Here is a 21727-nt window from a genome sequence, read left to right on the forward strand (position 1 = left end):
AAGCAAGGGAAGTGATTAAAATTTAAACTGCAGAGATTAATTGTTATGCTAAGAAAATAGGACTTTATTCTTTGTCCAACGGGGTATCTTTTCAAGAACTTTAAGTAAGGGAAAGACTAGAAAAGATTTCTCCTTGTCAATATCTCCTTTGACTGTAATGTGAAGAATGGATTGGGAATAAAACTTGAAGTAGTGGGAAAAGTAAAAGGGATAGGGTTTGGAGATTGTTTGCTGTAGGAAAGGGCAGGGTGAGGGATAAAGTAGGCAAATTAAGGATAACAATACCCAAAGTTCCATGTTGAGTCATTGCAAGAATATTAAAATAGGGCTATAGAAGCAGGGACATGCTTGTGAGAAAAGATACTTTTATTATTTTAAATTTATTTTAAATTTTTTTAGAAAAGATAATTTTAAAACATGTAATATTTAGGAGGCTCTGAGACATCCAAGTAGGTATGTCTGACAGACAGCTGGAGACAGAAATCTGGATATTAAGTAGTGAAGATCTTGCAGAAATATACAGAGTAACAAGAGTAGAAGGCCCAACCTGAAAAATAACTAAACTTTAAAGGACTGAAAGAGGAAATCAAGACTAGATGTACTTTTGTGAAGGCAGCATTATTAAGAAAATTTTGTAAGATAGCTCTGGTAAGTGGAAAAATTTTGTAAGATAGCTCTGGTAGAATGAAATACTTGGATTCAAATGTGGCCTCTCCTATTTATTAACAATGTGAATGAGTCCTTGGAAGGAAAGTTATGACCAACCTAGATAGCATATTCAAAAGCAGAGACATTACTTTGCCAACAAAGGTTCGTCTAGTCAAGGCTATGGTTTTTCCTGTGGTCATGTATGGATGTGAGAGTTGGACTGTGAAGAAGGCTGAGTGCCGAAGAATTGATGCTTTTGAACTGTGGTGTTGGAGAAGACTCTTGAGAGTCCCTTGGACTGCAAGGAGATCCAACCAGTCCATTCTGAAGGAGATCAGTCCTAGGTGTTCTTTGGAAGGAATGATGCTAAAGCTGAAACTCCAGTACTTTGGCCACCTCATGCGAAGAGTTGACTCATTGGAAAAGACTCTGATGCTGGGAGGGATTGGGGGCAAGAGGAGAAGGGGACAACAGAGGATGAGATGGCTGGATGGCATCACTGACTTGATGGACATGAGTCTGAGTGAACTCTGGGAGTTGGTGATGGACAGGGAGGCCTGGTGTGCTGTGATTCATGGGGTCCCAAAGAGTCGGACGTGACTGAGTGACTAATCTGATCTGATCTGATGCAGAGTACATCATGAGAAACGCTGGACTGGAAGAAACACAAGCTGGAATCAAGATTGCCGGGAGAAATATCAATCACCTCAGATATGCAGATGACACCACCCTTATGGCAAAAGTGAAAAGGAACTAAAAAGCCTCTTGATGAAAGTGAAAGTGGAGAGTGAAAAAGTTGGCTTAAAGCTCAACATTCAGAAAATGAAGATCATGGCATCCGGTCCCATCACTTCATGGGAAATAGATGGGGAAACAGTGGAAACAGTGTCAGACTTTATTTTTGGGGGGCTCCAAAATCACTGCAGATGGTGACTGCAGCCATGAAATTAAAAGACGCTTACTCCTTGGAAGGAAATTTATAACCAACCTAGATAGCATATTTAAAAGAAGAGATATTACTTTGCCAACAAAGGTCTGTGCTGGAGTCCAGCCCCAGCTGATCCAGGGTATTCGAAGGGGAGATGGCTACTCAAGGCTATGGTTTTTCCAGCGGTCATGTATGGATGTGAGAGTTGGACTGTGAAGAAGGCTGAGTGCCAAATAATTGATGCTTTTGAACTGTGGTGTTGGAGAAGACTCTTGAGAGTCCCTTGGACTGCAAGGAGATCCAACCAGTCCATTCTGAAGGAGATCAGCCCTGGGATTTCTTTAGAGGGAATGATGCTGAAGCTGAAACTCCAGTACTTTGGCCACCTCATGCGAAGAGTTGACTCATTGGAAAAGACTCTGATGCTGCGAGGGATTGGGGGCAGGAGGAGAAGGGGACGACAGAGGATGAGATGGCTGGATGGCATCACTGACTCGATGGACGTGAGTCTGAGTGAATTCTGGGAGTTGGTGATGGACAGGGAGGCCTGGCGTGCTGCGATTCATGGGGTCGCAAAAAGTCGGACACGACTGAGCGACTGACCTGAACTGAACTGAACTGAAGCCAAATGTAAAATGGGGATAATGATATTATTATTCATTTGATAGGGTTAAGGATAAAATGAAATAATTGTTAATATTCTATATGTAAAGCCTACGTAAACATTATTAGTATTAGGAGAACAAGCTAATTAGAGTTGTTTTCTACGAAGCTTTATAAAAAAAAAGGATCCATAGTAATTCTTAGAAATATATTAGAATAGGAAAAAATAACCTTTACAAAGTCCAGAAAACTAGATTTAAATTGAACTTATAATTTATTAATATTGATGTTAGATTATCTGAACAAAGAGACTTATGTGACCTTTTAATCATGTTAAGTGAAGTGAAAGTCGCTCAGTCGTGTCTGACAGTCCAGAATACTGGAGTGGGTAGCCTTCCCTTCTCCAGGGTATCTTCCTAACCCAGGGATCGAACCCAGGTCTCCCACATTGCAGGCAGCTTCTTTACCAGCTGAGCCAAGAGGGAAACCCCAAAACAAAACAAAGCATTTATGTGATGAATATATCATCTAATAGAATGACAAATATGTGTATTATTCATATGGATGTATAAAATGGCTGGGAAAATAAAGAAAAAGGTCATTATGACAAACCTAGTAATTTATACAACATAAGAGTATTTTTCAAAATTATAATAATTAGATACCTCTACACAGGTCTGTATTTTCTCGTTATCCCAGAACACACGGTGTTTCGACTGGCTTCCCACTCCTGGCGAGATTCCCACTGAAGCCCTCACTATGACAATGCAGAGCAGATGCTGGTCTGGCCCAACACAGTCCTGAGATTTGAATTTGCACATGGTTGGGGCGTCTTTTCTTTGGAGTTCCAAATCCTCCTAACTATTTGGTGCTGGAACATTTAAGCTTGTTTTATAAACACAAGTAAACCAAGCAAAAAAGTCAAGTAACTCTTAGCAGCAAAGCTGTTGGATAAATGGCATTTTAAATCGTTTTTACCCCATTGATGGAGATGACTTCAGCTCACTGCTATCTGAAAGCAGTAATAAATATTTATAAGGTACTCTACTGAGGTGTTCAAAACATCATACTGCTCCAAATAGAGTGTAATTTCAGGCTAGAGTAAAATGGGCAGGATAAAAAGTAAACAAAAATAAGCTTCAGACTGGATCACTTGTCTAGTTCTCTGTTCTAAAATAGATATGAGTACTATTTTCCATTTCTACTGCTGGGTCTAACTTCCACATTACTAAAAATGAAACTACTTCCCGAATTAAGTGGTTAGGAGAATGTTCTTAATCCATCAGGGATAAGACAAGGAATTCCCATGAGCCCAGGAGTGAAAAGTCAGGACATTTTTTCATTCTTTCTGCTAAAATTTGTCTCTTATCAGACTTCTTTAGAAAAATGTTCAGTTCAGTTCAGTCGCTTAGTCGTGTCCGACTCTCTGCGACCCTATGGCCTGCAGCACGCCAGGCCTCCCTGTCCATCACCAACTCCTGGAGTTTACTCAAACTCATGTCCGTTGAGTTGGTGATACCATCTAACCATCTTATCCTCTGTCGTCCCCTTCTCCTCCTGCCCTCAATCTTTCCCAGCATCAGGGTCAAAAATGTATCCATTAGCAAAAACTTAAGATCTGTTTTAAAACTCCACAGCCACTCCACTATTCTGTAGAGCATCATTATAATGGGAATTGTGAAAAGGAGAAATATCTGTTGTCCAATGTATGATGTTATCTGCTTACCAGTAAGAGACATGCATTCTTGAAGGAATAAAGTTACAACTGCTACTTCCACCAATGAGTACAATTATATTAATATGTGGGTGTCCTTTAGTGAAAACAGTATTCGCCTGGTACGCCAATCAACATTCCCAAGATTTTTACTTTATAGTTCAAAGAACTTTTCCCATATAAAAGAATTCAGGCTGCTGATGACCCGTTTTTCTCATGCCATCATTCACGTAACTTTCCATGTGACCATTTCTAAGTTGGGCAAGTAAATGGAATTACTTGAAAACTCTATTGGATATAATATAAATTGCACACCACCTTTCAGAAGCTGTTTTGAATTCTACCCAAGTGTCCAGGGAAGAAAAAGGACAAGGTGTAGTGTAGGAAAAAAAAAAAATCCTTTTCAGTACTGTTTATTTTTACAAGTGACTTCTTAACAGTTCTCTCCTGATTGAAGAGATTGTCTTTAAAGATGCAGGCTCTTAGCAACATTATTTTTCTGGTCTCCTCAAAGCACACGGTGCCTCTGGGCCTCTCTTCGCCCCTGGGGTGTCAAAGCTCCCAAGCGCTTGGCCCCCTTACTGAGCACCCCTCTCATCTGCACTGATGTCAGACTCTTCAGCCCTCCCTTTCCAACTGCTTTGCAAGTACTTCTGGTTTGCCTCAAGACCCAGATCTTTCACATCTGTAGACAGACACTCCTAATTTTGCACTTTGGATTACTTTGTCCTAGATACTTGTTCTGCTAAGAGAAAACTGGCTGTTTTAAGCCCAGCACATAAATTTTACTCATCATCCCCAGCTTGGAAGCATCAGTTCAGTTCAGTTCAATCACTCAGTCATGTCTGACTCTTCGCGACCCCATGGACTGCAGCACGCCAGGCCTCCCTGTCCATCACCAACTCCTGGAGTTTACTTAAACTCATGTCCATTGAGTCGGTGATGCCATCCAATCATCTCATCCTCTTGCGAGCGTGAGCCTGCACAAATACACCGACATGTGTACACACATACACATTCAGAACCTAGTAACTGGTTCTCATCCCTAATTAAATTTGCATTGTGGGAATTTTATTGTGAATAATTAATAGATTTGTTTTATAGTACAGTCTCACCTAGTATTTTGCTATATATGCATTAGCAACACAGTTCTAGGACTATCTGTCTACTGTTGTTTATAAGATTTTAATTGAATTTATTGGCTTATTAAAACTTATACTTTCTCCTTCCATCTAATGGTCTCACCCTCTGTTGCTTCATTCTCTTCTATCTTAATCGATGTCCCTAACCTTATATTTGAAAAAGTTAATCATTTTTCCAGCCAAATGAAAAATTAAAATGCAGAGACTGGTAATGTTAGACAAGTAATAAAAATAGACATTAGACTAGATATGTAACTTTAAATCAGAAGATAAAATTTACTGTATGTGTACATGTGTATATGTTAAGTTTCTGTGTGTGTATATATATAAAACATAATATATATGTATACAAATATATGTGACCCCAACTTGTAAAGATTAAAAAGATTAAATACATTTAAATTATAAAAAATTAAGCCTTCCAAATATGGCAACTTTGTAAAAGGCATTTGTATTTTTTGTTTACACACTACTAATTTTAAACAGAGGAAGATGACTAAAATTTGGCTTTTTCCATTTTTCAGAAAACATTTATCAAAACATATTTTAAAAAACCACACATGACACATGAAACAGAAAATAAACAAATATTTTAATGTATTGTTACCTTTTCATTAGGACACAATCACGGTACTTGAATTTCTAATATTTCTTGTTAGTCCTTCTATTTATGTGGAACTATCCACCTCTCAGAGGTTAGCAATTTAAGAATAATTATTAAAACAATAATTTACTTAGATATTGATTCTCCCTGGGTATAGGATTAAATATAAAAATCTAAACTTATAAATTTTATTGATACTTTATATTTTACTTGGCTATCCTAACATTATGAAAATCTAGAATTTTATGATGTAATCTTAGAATCTATAAGTATAAAAAGTACATTTGGGATAAAGTGGAACTTGGAGTCATTATATTTCATAATAATCAAGGCACATCATTTTCTATATATTTACATAATTCAAATCTTATTGTGTATCTAAATGTCTTATATAGTTTGAATTTTCTCTAAAGTCCTAATATCAATATCTTCATCAATTACTAAGAAAATCATTGTTCATTAGTAAAATAAAGTTTTGTTTAGAAAAGTTAACTTCTTTAAATGAACTTTAGTGCCTAAAATTTTAATTAACAGTATTTGGTAAATTAAATTTAGTCTTATCATCCTTTATTTTATTACTTATTTACTTTCAGTAATAGTTTTTACTTCCTATTAGAGTGAGAATCCTGAACTGTGCAGTACAGACTGTTGTATCAATAATTAAGTTACTTAATTGTAATTATAATTAATTGTATTAACAATTATAACTAGTAATTGTGTAACTGTCACCAATTAATTAATCAATTCACCTTTAATGGATAAATTAATTAAGTTCACCTTTTAGGATTTCCTTATCTATAAAAAAAAGGGCAGTGAACTACATACATATATTGTTTTTAAGTTCTCTTCCTGTTCTACCATAGAATAGTAAAGAGCGAAATTATATAAATTTATACATTTATAAAAGAACTTTTAAAACAATTTCAAAATAACCTTGTGAAATATAACAGTTCTATGTTACAAAATTGTGAACTACTACAATTTACTTTCTCTAAAATCGTACTGATTCAGTTCTAAAATATAGTTATTGTATAAATGCTTCTTAGAATGTTGAAATAAGGCTAAAATCAAGATGCTGTATTTGAGTTTAATAAACATTATTAGTAATTATTATACAATTTTCTCCTAGTGAAGATACATTCCCTTATCACAAAATGCCATAAGCCATTTTATTTAATAAGTAAATCTATCTGAGATTTTATTTAATATCTGACTTTGGAGAGAATTCCTTTCAAATATGTTTAATTTTAGGGAAAAAAGAAGAGATTTTTAATTTGTCTTAAAAAACAACTTTGAGTATAGTTAACAAATAGATATATTAATTAATTTTATGTTTAAGAGGGGATCCCAGACACAATGATATTCTCTCACTTAAATTCTCCTTTCCTGAAGGTGTGGTATACTGATCACTAATAGAGTTGTTAAAATAAGAAATTCTTAACACTGATCAAAACAGATTAGTAGCAACACTATAACAGTGTCACTGACAGAACAATAGAACCAGGAGAAAAAAGTGGATCACGTAAAGTGGTAAAATGAGCAAAATTCAGCCAATGACAACCAAAAGGACCTTCATAATAATGAAAACATTAAAAATTAAGCTTAAAATTCATTAAAAATATTTTGTCTCATTTTTCATAAAAGGACTTTAGTGAATGGTGAATTCTTATAAGAGGCAATGAAATTTAGGTTTATTTACATTTTAGAATCTACTTCTTTACAACATGATTTCTCTTATTAGAGATACAGTTTTGTGAGATAAAACTCTTGAGCAGAACCCCCTCAAAAAAGTTCAGAGAATGCTGACTCAGATTTGACAAAAGCTGACATTCTAAAGAGCATTAAACATTTCTAATCTCACTTGAGGAATAAGTAGGATTAGAAATCAATTAGACATAGTCAAAGTTTAGTTATTTGATTTAGAGATTGGGGTTCATTCCAATCCAGTGTTTGATTAGCTGATGTGCAATAGCTCGGCTCGGTGGAACAAAGAATGCCTGCTGCTTGCCTTTGGTCAGAACATCCACAACCTAAAATACACCACAGTAAAATGCATTAGGATTTCAAAACTATCACACTTAAATACTATCTCTATTCTTAAAACAATTTAACTAAAATGTAGTAACTTTCACAGTGAATAACAAAAGGAGAAAGTAATAACATCCATTTTCAACATGCAAAATTCAGTACAGTATTTTTAGTTGCTTCATTGAGTTAGTGATTCAATTTTAAAAATATTTCAGAAAGGTATTTTTCCTGATGAAAATAAGGTGATAAAAGAACAAAGTATTTGCTACACATATATTTTCAAAGTGAAAATGAACCTTTAGAAAAAATTTCCTTTTATCAAATTCTGAAAAAAATCTAATTTCTACTTTTTGAGGTTGAGCATAAAATACAATTAATTCTGTGAAGGCAAAGTGACAAAGGGTTTCAGGTTATCACTACTGTAGTGTACCCCTCTGTCTTTTATACAAAGACACTGAGTTATATAAGACAGAGACAAGTAATTTATCTTTCACTGTACTACTTAAGGCTGCGTTTTAAAAAGTTCTGAGTGCATCTTTGTTAAACAGTTTTGTCAGTCTTGTCAAGTGCATTTAAAATGATCAAGAATTTTTCTAAACTTTTATGCAGTTTTACTGATTTTTTTTGAGTTACTTGTTTCAATACTATAAACTATGTCTAATAATAATATTCCTGCTTCTCATCTGAAATAATGACCACCCATTTTAAGGCCACTGAAAGATCATTAATCTCAGGGAACAGCATCTGAAATAAGAAAATGGCACAGACTCATCATCACTAGAAGTATGTCACAGCAGGAGTAACATAGGACACATCAATTACGTGGTAATCCGTGAATGATGAGGGGCCATAGCCATTCATTCAACTGGTTGAAAACATGTATCCTTGCTACATGCCCAAACCAATACAGTCAGAGAACAATCAATAGGAGAAGGAAATTAAATTGAACTTTACCTGTTCTCTAGTGAACCAGCGGGCATCCTCTATTTCATTCTTGTCAACTTTAATTTCTGTAGACACTGCCACAGCTAAGCAACCAATCATTAAGGAAGAGGGCATTGGCCACGGTTGACAAGAGACATACTGAACATGGCCAACTTTGACTCCACTTTCCTCTTCTACTTCTCTCCGAACAGCGTCTTCTATTGTCTCCCCTAATCAAATGGGGCAAAAGAACAAGTAGCTGATGAACATGCCTTGGACATTTTGTCCTCCAAATGGTTCAAACCTTTGAAAATCACTTTGGACAGAAAGCCAGTTCATAGAATCAGAAAGCAGAAGCCTAAAAGTAGATTGGAATTAAAGAAACATTATTTTTTTAAATATACATACAGAATTAAAAAAAAAAATTTAAATATAACATACAGAATCAAAATGCCAGGAAACTTTTCATTTCTTAAAGGCTTAAATTTGTTACATTTAAAAAATTTTAACATCTACAAATATCCAGTACCTATTTACTATTGGCTAAACACTATGCAAACATTTTATGTATTATCTTGTTTATGTGGTTAACCTTTTCCTCACTAAAATCTTGAAACATTTTTCTTATGTTGTCAAACAACTATTACAGATAACACTTTCCAAAGAGTTAAAAATCAAATAACACTAAAAGTTTAAAAACAGCATAAAATGAAACTCATTTTCTCTTTCCAAATAATTATTGTGTAGATAATTACTGACCCAGCTATGATAAAATAAAGTGATGCCCATAAATGAATTTATATTTCTGATTTATTGAAATTGAGAATTAGACTAAATGGAATAATTTTAAGTTAAGGTTATCTGAAAGTTTAGAAATATTCTGTTATTTAAATATAGCTTTCTATTTCAAATAGATTGGTAAATTTCCTATATAAAATTAACGTATGTTTATAAAAAATATTGAAAAGATAACTTTTACACTAGCATATCTACAAGACCAAACCTAAATAAATATTAGCACACAGTGAATATTAAAAGACCTCTAAAATCAATAAGAAAAAAAGATTAAACAACCAAAACAAAAACAGACAAAGAATATAAAATATAAAATTCAAGGGGAAAGAAACTGCATGCCTAACACACATCTGAAAAAGATGCTTCATCAGCAGGGAAATAAAAGTTAAAACTACAATGACATACCACTTCATATCCATCAGAATAGCAAATATGGTCCTGATATTCCTAACTCTGTAAAGAGGAGGAATAACAGACATTTCATGTACTTCCAGAGGCAGTGTAAATTGGCAGGGATATTTCAGAAAATAACTTGGCAATATGTGGAAATGATTAAGATGCTCATGGTCTATGAGCTAGCAGCCGTGCTCTCGGATATACACCCTACGAAGGCCAAATGTACACAAGGATTCACTGCAGTGTTGCTGGTAAAGGTAAAAGCTTATAGCAGAATGGATAAATGAATTGTGGAATATTCATAAGTGGGAGGCTACATAGCAGTTAAAAAAATGACCTAGAGCTACTAGAGCAAGCATAGTAATTAGGAGCAGGGACCTAGAGTCAAACTGCCCAGGTCCGGATGCCTGTCCTCTCACTCACTAGCTGTTTGTTCTTGGGCAAGTTATTCAGCTGCTATGGTGAAATAGTAACTACTATGTAAATTTGTATGAGGACAATATGATTTAATATACAGAAAGCCTTTGGAAAAGTTCATATGTTTAGTACTATTATTATCTATCAGTGTAGATTGATACTGGAAATTGAGATTAAACATGTGCTAATTAGATATATTCATTTATTCCACAAATACTTATTGAATATTTATTGAACTTCTACAACATAGGAGGCATATGCACTAAGGGTTTGGGATAGAGCGATAAATAAAACAAAGTCCTTGCCTTTATGGAACTTACTTTCTGGTACTAGCAAATAATAAATAAATAAAAAGAAAGGTAGATAAGTAAATACATACTTACACATATACCCTGTTAGGTGCTGATGAGTGCTCTAGGGAAAAGTCAGACTGGATAACAGGGACTGTGAATGCAGGATATGGGGTTAACTAATTTACTTGGTTCCATCTGGGAAAGTCTCTCTGAAAAGGTGACAACTGAGTCTAGTACAGAAGGAAGTGATGCCTTGGGTAAGAGCAATATATGAAAAAGCAAAGAATTTTTAAAACAGATGAAATTATTCCACTAGTAACAACAAAAATTATATTATTTAAAACACAGAAAATATTTTAAAATACCCCAGTTTTATAACATGATAGGTCATCAGAGATTACTTTCAAATGCTGTCCAAAACTTTTATTTAGAAATCATATGTTAAATGGAAATTACTATAAAAATTATAAAGAAAAGGCGCACCAGGTTCAATAAATCCAGCGAGGCAAGTAAACATGCCCGGAGGAAATCTCTTCTGCCTGCCTAAAAGACATTTGGTCCCATCGGGATGAATAACTTGCATGATTACCACTGGATCTGTTTAAAAAAATCAGATGTATGAATGACAGGAAAAAACAATTTAGACTCATTGTGTACAGTCACTAATAGGATAATACAAATGTGTACCTCCTGTAAGAACAAGACTCTTTTCTAGTTACAAGAGGTTGTTTCTATCTGCCTAAAGACAGTGTTTCAGGTAAATTGCATAGAATACTGTCAGTAAGCTAAAGAAAGGCCATTTTTGTCTTCTTTCTCATCTTAATAGCATAAAAAATAAGCATAAGATAAAAATAAAAAATAAGCATTAAAAAAATAAGCCTCACATACTGTAAGTATACAATAAATGTTGATTTATTGTAAGTATTGTATACTTATAGTATGTGAGGCTTTTTTTTTTAATTAGAAAGAACTTTAAATAACTAATATATAGCATGGATAAAATTCAAATTTTACCATAGTAAATATTTCCTTCCATCCCAATCCTTGTTGTTGTTTGTTGTTCAGTCACTAAGTTGCGTCTGACTCTTTGTGACCCCATGGACTGCAGCATGCCAGGCTTCCCTGTCCTTCGCTATCTCTCAGAGTTTGTTCAAACTCATGTCCACTGAGTTGGTGATGCTATCCAACCATCTCATTCTGTCGCCCCTTTCTCGTCCTTAACAAAGTGTTTTTAAAAGCTAATATGGCTTGATGGTTAAGTTTAAGCCATTAAAAAAAATTAATTTATTTAAATAATATTCTCTGCATTAGTGACTTCTGGAACGATTCAAGAAGTCACTAATTCAGTGAGTTCGCCTCACTAGATTATGACTGAGGATCAGTAATCAAATGTGAAATGCTCTAAGCAGCAAACACCTGTCACTAGGCCATGCGCTTTACTCCCAGACATCCTCAGGTGTGGCTGGGTCTGTCCCTTTTTGCGCAGTTTTAAAGGGCTGGTTTATCAGATTTCCAAGTCCACAGCCAATTCAAAGCAGTGATTGGGAGACAGAAGGTAGAAGCAGACACCAGCAGTATGGAGAAGCTAGCTCCAGGCTGTTTTGGTGATGCCGCAAGAAGGTACTGGACTGTTAGGGTGTATTTTTTTTTTTCTCCCTCTCTTCACTAAATGGACGCAGATGGTGGGCTTTTGAAATCCTGTACCTCAATGCATCAAATTCACGCTAATTAACCCAAGGTTAAGAAATGGTCAGTTATGTACAATGAACTTTACTTAAAAGTCATCAAATTAGGTAATACTTTAATACTTACGGTCTTAATGGTTAAACATGTTTTTAATAAAAAGGTAAAGCTCCTTAGCAACTCAAAATCTTGTCTTTCCAGAATGTCTTATTCCCTGGGGTTTCCAGATGGCCGAGATTTCACTGTAAAAGAAAAGGCTTACCAACTCTTGGGTATGATGTATTGTGAACACCATGGAGACTAGGACAGTCTTCTTTTAAGCATACTCTTTTATAGCCACCTTCTTCAATTTTAGTTGCATTTCCACAGGTTGGGCAGAACTTATACCGACTGTGCCAAGCGAGAACAGATCTTGCTTGAGCTACAACCCCTATGACGGGAGCAAAAGAAGCTTTAATTCAATGACAAATGGTAAACAAATTAATACATAAGGAAAGAACATTCTTAAGTCATAATAAAGACATGTACTATATTGTAGGTGTGTGATCAAAGGTTTTATTTTCCTACTTTTGTTATCTGTATATGTCTTTTAAATTAAAAGATTTAAATTCTACAGATGACAAATGAAAATTAGATTTACCTTTAATTTGGACTAATGAAATAAAACTCTCATATAAGATGGATGTACTAACATCCATATACACTGTATTAGTTTAGGCTTTTACCATAGGTGATTTGTAAATTTTGGATATACATGACTCTAGTGTATACTGACTTTACACTAGTGAAGTCACTCACTTGTGTCCAACTCTTGGTGATCCCATCCCTACCAGGTTCCTCCGTCCATGGGATTTTCCAGGCAACAATACTGGAGTGGGTTGCCATTTCCTTCTCCAGGGGATCTTCCTGACCCAGGGCCTAAACTCGGGTCTCCCGCACCATAGGCAGACTCTTTACCATCTGAGCCACCAGGGAGTCCAGAGAAGGCTTTACAATAGTGACTTTCATAAAAATACACTACAAAGACAGTTCCTAACTTAGATTTGGACCATAAATGAAGTATTACTAGGAAACTGTAGGAATCCATCTCTACTTTCCTTGGTGCCTAAGACAGTACTGGTGTGTGTCACTGTGGAACATATTCTGTTTATAACTGGAAAGTAATAGAATATTTTTTTAAATATTGTGTTTACAACTCTTGTGATTAACTTTATGACAAAAATGCCCAATAGAATAAATCTTAGACTATGTACACCCTGTCTACAACCTTTACCCTGATACTTCAAAAAATAATATGGCCTGACCAAAAATAGTAGAATTGGGGCACTAAGAGTAGAAATGCTACATTTCAAATGCCTGACAAAACTTCTCTCCCCTAAAACAGATTATTTGGTCTAAGGATTTTGAAATAAAACAACCATAAATAGCAACGTTTTAAACTGGGAAAAATGAATAAGCCATAAATTAAAACAAATGGAACAGTGACATTCAATGAACATAGGCAACATTAAATATCTGCCTGCTCTGTTACTCTGTAATATGTAACTTACCTCAAAGTACCGCCATTATTTCACTCTCATTACAATAAGAAAAGCTAACATTTATTGAGTACTTACTGTGTGTCAAGCACCCAGCAAAGATCTTCACACACATCATCTTATTTAATGTTTAGAGAAACACTATAGTGTAGGTGCCATTATTATCCTCATTTTTGGCAGGAGAAACTGAGGCACACAGAGGTTATGGATCTACATAAGGTTACACAGCAGCTGAGTAAAAGAGCCTCAGTTTCCTTACTGTTTTTTAAGATATTGTAATTACCTGCTGCTGCTGCTGCTAAGTCGCTTCAGTCGTGTTTGACTCTGTGCGACTCTCTTTGAAGCTGTATATGTAATTACATATACAGAGAAGAAATTTTAAACTCATAGTGTTTTTTCCACAGACGTAGAGAATAAAACATAACACTCCAGATTTTGGGATGAGTGTCTAAGAGGTCTCTGGAAGAGCCTGTCAGGTTACCTAAGGGAAAGTGGACACTGACAAGTGACCCCCTTCCTCACCTCCCATTAACTCTTCAGTCCACCGTAGTATACCTTCTACTCCTTCTATTCCACGGACACTCCTCTTGTCAAATTACCAACAGCTTCATATTACCAAACCAAAGACTCTTAAAAAAAATTCTGTATCTTCATCTTACTCAAACTCTCCACAGCATTCAATATATTTGACTAGTAACTCCAAGAAACACTTTGCTCTCTTGGTTTCTACAAGCACATTCTCCTGTTCTTACTTGTGGCCATACTGTCAACATCTTCTTTGATGGCTCCTCTCCTATCTGACCTCTAAAACTCAGGGAGATTCAGGTGATTCTCAGGTTCTCCTTCTTGCTTGCTCTCAAATTTTTATGCAACCTGAAAGTTTCCTGGGATTTAAACACCACCATTGTGTTGATGACTCTCATACAGGTATATTCTAGTTCTTTCCTTTGTTCCAGATTCTGTTTCCCTTCTCTAAAACTTAACATGCCCAAAGATAAAATCTTCATTTATTTACTTCAAGTCTGTTCTGCTTCCCTTGCTCTACCCATGACTCTGTATTATTTTATCAATAAAGCTTATTAGTATCTACCAAATGATTAAAGTTTCAAACTTAGCAGTCCTTCTTAATCTTTCACTTCATTATTATATACTCCACACCCACTCCGTTAACAAGTACTGCTGATTTTCTCTCCAAATATACCTTGACTGTATCACTTTTCCTCCATCTCTCCTATTATCATCTTAACAACTCAGGCTGTAGTCTATGTTAGCATCATCTCTCTCTCACTTACAAGTCTCAACCTACTGTTCAAGCCCTATCAGTTCTACCTTCGTAATATCTCAGAACTCTCCCTTTCTCTCTACTCCACTAATCCAAACCATTGCATTCTCTTACCTGGGCTACTATAATCTTCAACCTCCTCATAACAGGATTCCTGACTTCCACACTTTACTATCTACAGTTCATGAGCTACAAAGCAACTAGAGTGATTTTCTTTTTTAAAACACAGGCCAGATTACAACATTTAAATGGAATTTAGGTTAAAATCCCTCATTTCTGAGCATGATACATATGACCCCATGTGAACTGGTATAACAAGCAACAGAAAACAAAGTAGTCAAGGTCTTTGCCAGCATGTTTAATGTATAGCAGGCACTCAGTAATCATTCACTGAATAATCAGATGAAACCAGTATGCACTAGGGTTAATTCTGGGGAAACTAATCTTGGCTGATTAAAACTGCTGTTACCACCCAGAAGAGTAGTCCTCTAGGGTAAGAATGTCAGGAAGTTTCTACTGAAGACAGCCTAATTTCATTGCTTCCTGGAAAAAGTGTGCTTCCTAGAAATTGCAGATACATGCAATTCTAATCCAGTACCCAAAACCAGATTATTACCAATACAAGTAAACCAGTGTTCACTTCTTACCAGCTTCTTTTTCTTTCAATTGCAGAAGAGCTGGCATTGGTGGATGAAGAAAATAACAATTTTCATGCCTTTGCTTAAATTCTTCAGCAGCAACAGTATCTATACCTAAAGCAAACCAGGCAACCAACCCATCTTCTTCTTCTTTTGAGATTTCCCCAGCATAATTAAAAAACTCTTTTTTCATTTCAAGTTCTACTCCAAGGAAAATCAAGGTGATCTTTTCAGGCTGAGCCAAATAATCCTTTATATCTGTGTAGTTCAGCTGACAAAGCCTGACTTCTGGCTGTTGAAAACTTTCTTTATTGCCTCCTAGAGTAACCAAGGGATTTAAATCTGAGAAAAGGATATAAACTGTGGCTGGATGGCTTTCTTTTGCTAACAGCCAGTCAGAATTATTTCTTTTTTCACTTTTCCGGTCCAGTAGTGTCTTGCTAAAATAATTCTCACATTCTTCCACTTCATTGGTTAGGAACCAAGGCTTCTTCCCACCTTTAGCATTAGCTAATAAGTTAGCTATATGCTTATAACCCCAAAATTTAGCTATATCCAGTGCAGTCTGCCTTGATTTGTTGACAATGGATCTGTCGCATCTATGGATGGAAGCAAAATATAAAATAGCAAACATTTTCTTCAGTATTTATTACAATAAAATTTTCTAGATATACATGATAGTCCCTCTATTTAATAATTACATAATTTCATTTTCTTTTAGAACATAATATATTAATGGAAAGGTTAAAAACCCATCATAAATGATTAAAAGTTAGAGACAGTGGATGATTAAAATTTCTGGAAGATTTGTAAAATAAAAAGCATACATTTTATGTGCTGTAAGGGGATATTAAATTTTTACAAGGAATTTTCAGTAGTCATAGTGGGCAGGTTTACATTTTTTATTTCAGAAAAAAATTAGATTAACTGATTAACTGCTTGGCTATTAAGTATGAAAAGTTAATTCCCCAATAAAGAAGTTTTAAATTAGAAATTATGCTATTATATAACAAGACTGTTCAATGAGTTATTTACAAACCCAATACTATAAATATGGCTATACGAAAAATTGAAAAGAAAATACATTATCCATAAATTAAACCAGACACTCTCCAGGTGGAACAGCCTAAAATGTTTACCCTTTCTCAAGCAGAAATTGGACAACATCTGGGTGCCCATTCCTTGCAGCATACATTAAAGCACTCCAGCCATTTTCAGAAGTTTCATTGAGAAGAGATGGAGAATGATTGAGTATTGCTGTTAACTTGGCAATATCTCCTTCTGCAGCTGAATAGTGAAACTGGGATATTATTTCTTGATTCAGACTTCTTTTTACAGAAGACATTTCTTCCTTAAAACAGGAAAATAGGAAAAAACTCATTTACAATTGCTTTCTTGTATCAGTGATTGAACATTATCAGAGTGTTGATATAATTAGAACATTAGTTACAGTTTCTAAAACGATTTACTCTTAAAAAGGTAACTGTCAAGTGTCATCACAGGACACAAAAACTGTTATCAGTTGAGAATTTTAAATGTAATTCAATATGAAGGATGTATAAAACAATGTATAAAGAACTTTGGTGGAAGAGTTGAAGGGAGTGATATCAGTGGGATGGGGGATAAGGTAAAAGATATGACAAACAGGAAAGTGTATTGGAGGCAAACCAGAGGGACTCCAATACAGATCAGAGCATGAGGGAAGTTAAAGTAGATAGAAATAAAGCAGGTGGTTTTAGCAGAGGACAAGTAGTATTCTCTTAGACTACATGATACTAGAAACAGATCTGTCCTCTCAGGGAAATTATGATCCTATTCAAAGAACTAAGTTTCATGTGAAAAAAATTTATTGCTTTACCTTTCACAGGGATTGATTAGTCCATCAAGGATTGATTTTTGCTCATGGTGTGAGGTAAAGGTCACAATACATTTTTATCCCAATAGATAAAATCCATTTGAGTCAGGGTCATTCTCAAATTTATTGTCTTTGTCCCATTATATTGCAGTTTTAGACTTGTCATAAATGAGATGACCATATATTTTTGGATCTATTATTGAACACTGTTCTATTGGTCATTTTGTCTATCCTTGAATCACAGAAGCTTTTAAAATCATTAACTTTGTCTGTTTTGTCACCCTGTTACTTCAGTAAGAAAGAACTGTTCTACGTGTGCGTGCATGTGTGCACACCAAATTGCTTGAGTCGTGTCCGACTCTGTTGGACCCCATGGTCTGCCACCTACCAGGCTCCTCTGTCTACGAGATTCTCCAGGCAAGAATAATGACGTGGGTTGCCATGCCCTTCTCCAGGGGATCTTCCTGACCCAGGGATTGAAACTAATTGTTCCATATCCTCTAATAAATGCTTCCTAATTGTGGGCTGAATGTGGTAGGGCACAACTACCACTGAATTGTGGTAGGGCACAATTTTGGGGGAAATGGTTCATTTTTCAATTGTCTATAAACTCCTCAAAGTACTTTTTTTATGGTATGATTTTTTTTTCTGTGAAATTCTATTAAGAAAATATTTGGGATTCTAACTAGGTTTCTACCTTCTGAGGATAACCTACTGAGGCTATAAAGAAAGGTTATATAATCCATAATTTTTGACAGCAGTTGTCCTTAAGGTTCTGACTACAATTTTGTTTATCAATTGTCTATCAGTAGCAGCATGACAATATTTAAAGAAAAAAATGGGCTGGAGATTAACTTTCTTATTTTGTGTCTGTTCACCTTGCCTGTTTATTATCTTTCTGCTACCTATAAATAGGCTAAAACTACTCACAGAAATAGAAACAAAATACTGAAATTCTGTATATAACTTAAATTAGGAGGGGTGGCTTCTGGATTAGAAAACAATTCATTTCTTTGGATTTACCCTAGAATTTACTTCACCATTCTCTTCATATTAAGATTTCTAAATGCATTAAAAACATTATGAATAACAGAAGCTACTTTTCAGGATTTTATTTTGCACTGCTGTATACAGACTCATGTATGGTTTTCCCTTTGAAGTTGCCTTTCCTTAAAATCATATCATCCAGGTTCTTCAGTTTGGTTTACTATAGGTAATATTTAAGTCATGGTCACTTCCTCACTTCCTCCATAGTCCACTCACTCCCGGTTGACTGCAAAATTGGCCTCCAAAAACACAGTACCATTCAGTACCCACAGTGCAATGCTTATGCATAAGGTATTTTCAGGAGAAAAAAGTAGAAAATGTATACTTTCCCCCCTTACGCTTTCTCGCCAGAAAGGCCATCTAGAAACAGAACCATTACTCATTCCAGAAGAGCACACAAAAGTCTGAAGTCCAGATCTACTGTTCGATTTACTTTTTCCTTTCTCCTCAGGTTCTTCTGAAGACAGGGTGTTTGAAGGCAGGATGAGGTGATTCAGTTAGCCTAATGCTGCTCTTGCTTTCCAAGAATATGGACAATCCTCAGAGACGGTTTTAAAGAATCTTGACTTCAAAGGGTCTCACACCTTGAGCCAAACCAACACCCAGTTTTATGGGTGTGTGGACCAGGGCCCCTGACTGGTCCAAGGCCACATGGCTCAAGAGACAGGGCAGACCTCACAAACAGCTTTGTCACTGCGGTCACCGACCCGAATTTCTGGGGCATTCCTGAGGGCCAGCTCACCTACCAAACGCTCCCCTCCCCGCCCCATGCACGGTCTCCCCAGCGTCTCCAAGTTCCTTGAATGTCTGTTTCCGTGCCAGGACTGTGAGAATTCTTTAAACATAGTGAAATGAACCCACAGCGAATCCCCACCTCTCAGACTGTGCTGGGTCGGCTGCGCGCCCAGCCCCCTCCCGGAAGCCCAGGCTCTTAAGTCCACACCTGCGTCCGCGCCGTAGCGCGAGGCTGCGCCACACCACCCAACAGCGCAGGGCCCGTCAGCGCGGAGACGCAAAGAGCACAGAGAACTGGTTACCGGCTCCAGAAGGGGCCCTGGGCCCGCCAACTTGCCGCTGCTGCTACTAACCCACAGGTGACCACAGTAACGGACACCGGGGTTTGTAGTCCAAGAGCCGGGGAAACCCCACACTGGGGCGCCGGATGGAGCCTCGAGAACTTCCGGTGAAGGGCAGGTGTCCGCGCACGGCTTTATGGGAGATGTAGTTCGAAGGTCACACACCGAAGATGAGAGAAAGCTGGGGGCTGGCGGGTGGAGGCGTTGGGAAGCCAGGGCTTGAAGTCCAGCGGTGAGGACAGGCTTCCTAGCGGTGAGTGAAGGGCTGTTTTGTTTTGTTTACCCCCGGGGAACCGAGGTGTGTAAAGCGACGAAAACCTGTAGGTCTGTGGGAACAGTTTTGAGTTCTCCAGAATTTCACACCCAGCACCCACAAGCTTCTTTCATGTATAGTTCAGTGCGTTGGAGTGTTCAAAGCATTCTTTCGTGTTTAAACAAACGTGGAATATAGGCTGGACCGAGTCGTTCCAGTGTAGAACCTTACACGAGTTGTTGGCCTCCGACCCTCAGTCTCCTCTTTTGAGAAATTGTCCCATGTATTGATGCCTACCTCATTCAGTACTCCTCTAAAAAAGTTTACGTCAGTCGCCTACACCACCTCCTTGGGTTGCTATGAAATTGAGGATAAAGTATGCAAAGTCCTTAGGACAAGTGCGAGGTCTGCAGCTAGTACATGCAACACAATTATTATTGTTGCTGTTATTATTTAATTTGCTGTGTTGTCATGCTCCAGAACCTGCTCAGGTTAAGTGATTTGTGATTTACAAAGCTCCGCATTGTTAGCCTTCTAATTCCCAGATTAGGTGTTTTTTTTTTTTGCTTTACTAAATTGTTCCCTTGGCATTCCGTAACAGATAAGGAGTCTCGAGGTAGACTATTGCTTCCTGCCCCGATTGTAAGCATTGGAAGTTCCTTTTCTCAGTGAAGTTTTTGCGTGCCCACCCACATTGTACTTTCATAACTACTTTTTTTTTTCTTCTAACTTTGTTCTATGTTTCTTTTTCTGAGTAGTAGTTTTCAGTCTTTAATGATTTTATTGATGAGGCAGGAGATCAGAAATACTAAATTTAGTCAACTCACTTGAAATACCCAATCTCTGTATTCATACATATCTTAAGTACGTTAACAAATGCACCTGTATTAATCAACTAGTGTAAATAAGGGCTTCCCTGGTGGCTCAGATGGTGAAGAATCTGCCAGCATTGCGGAAGATGCCAGTTTGGTCCCTGGGTAGGAAAGATCCCATGGAGAAGGGAATACCTACCCACAACAGTATTCTTGGGGCTTCCCTGGTGGCTCAGACCTTAAAGACTGCCTGCAGTGCCAAGAGACCAGGGTTCGATGTTTGGGTAAGGAAGATCCCCTAGTGATGAATACGTAGTCTTCCTTCCAGTCCTTTGGATTCTTTTAAAATGAATTCCAGACATCATATTATTTTATTGATAAATATTTAAGGTTACACTTTCTGGAATTATGAATATATCTAAATTATAAAAAAGCTTTTAAAAAGAACATTATTGCAATATGCTGCTGCTGCTAAGTTGCTTCAGTCCTGTCTGACTCTGTGCGACCCCATAGACGGAAGCCCACCAGGCTCCCCCATCCCTGGGATTCTCCAGGCAAGAACACCAGAGTGGGTTGCCATTTCCTTCTCCAATGCATGAAAGTGAAAAGTGAAAGGGAAGTCGCTCAGTCGTGTCCGACTCTTAGCGACCCCATGGACTACAGCCTACCAGGCTCCTCCATCCATGGGATTTTCCAGGCAAGAGTACTGGAGTGGGGTGCCTTTGCCTTCTCAATATGATTAGTACTAAAATGTTAACAGTACTGTAGAGGAACTAAAAAGCCTCTTGATGAAAGTGAAAGAGGAAAGTGAAAAAGTTGGCTTAAAGCTCAACATTCAGAAAACTAAGATCATGGCATCTGGTCCCATCATTTCATGGGAATAGATGGGGAAACAGCGGAAACAGTGTCAGACTTTATTTTTTGGGGTTCCAAAATCACTGCAGATGGTGATTGCATCCATGAAATTAAAAGATGCTTACTCCTTGGAAGGAAAGTTATGACCAACCTAGATAGCATATTGAAAAGCAGAGACATTACTTTGCCAACAAAG

General features: G+C 36.7%; 1 protein-coding gene and 1 long non-coding RNA gene across 4 annotated transcripts in view; one reads left to right on the forward strand and one right to left on the reverse strand.

Annotated features, from left to right (window-relative positions):
* Window positions 1-5606: 5606 nt before the first annotated feature.
* NUDT12 (nudix (nucleoside diphosphate linked moiety X)-type motif 12) lies at window positions 5607-19711 on the reverse strand. 3 transcript variants are annotated; one of them, XM_010831991.1, is made up of 7 exons: window positions 19573-19711; window positions 16773-16984; window positions 15643-16232; window positions 12438-12605; window positions 10976-11089; window positions 8622-8821; window positions 5607-7669 (listed from the first exon to the last, which is right to left on the reverse strand). In XM_010831991.1, exons 2-7 carry the CDS (start codon window positions 16976-16978, stop codon window positions 7559-7561), a joined length of 1389 nt encoding a protein of 462 aa, XP_010830293.1. In that variant the 5' UTR covers window positions 16979-16984; window positions 19573-19711; the 3' UTR covers window positions 5607-7558. The 3 variants fall into 3 exon arrangements, with proteins under 3 accessions (XP_010830293.1, XP_010830292.1, XP_010830294.1); XM_010831990.1 differs by having other exon boundaries at window positions 19479-19711; XM_010831992.1 differs by lacking the exon at window positions 19573-19711 and adding an exon at window positions 19410-19479.
* An 81-nt stretch (window positions 19712-19792) lies between these two features.
* The window catches only part of LOC104982562, a 349361-nt gene continuing 347426 nt past the window's right edge, over window positions 19793-21727 (forward strand). The window contains exon 1 of the long non-coding RNA XR_824531.1: window positions 19793-19864. This is a non-coding gene — a long non-coding RNA (uncharacterized LOC104982562). The remainder of the gene's footprint in view (window positions 19865-21727) is intronic.

This window comes from Bison bison, unplaced genomic scaffold (genome assembly GCF_000754665.1).
Source record: "Bison bison bison isolate TAMUID 2011002044 unplaced genomic scaffold, Bison_UMD1.0 scf7180017864533, whole genome shotgun sequence".
NCBI classification, from domain to species: domain Eukaryota; kingdom Metazoa; phylum Chordata; class Mammalia; order Artiodactyla; family Bovidae; genus Bison; species Bison bison.

Bases quoted from the DNA above. Each gene is read 5' to 3' on its own strand.
- NUDT12 (XM_010831991.1), bottom strand. From the start codon at position 16,978: ATGTCTTCTGTAAAAAGAAGTCTGAATCAAGAAATAATATCCCAGTTT. The intron at 12,606-15,642 runs GTAAGAAGTGAA...CTCCCGTCATAG, and splicing joins ATTGAAAGAAAAAGAAGCTG to GGGTTGTAGCTCAAGCAAGA. The intron at 11,090-12,437 runs GTAAGCCTTTTC...TTTTTTAAACAG, and splicing joins TACATCATACCCAAGAGTTG to ATCCAGTGGTAATCATGCAA.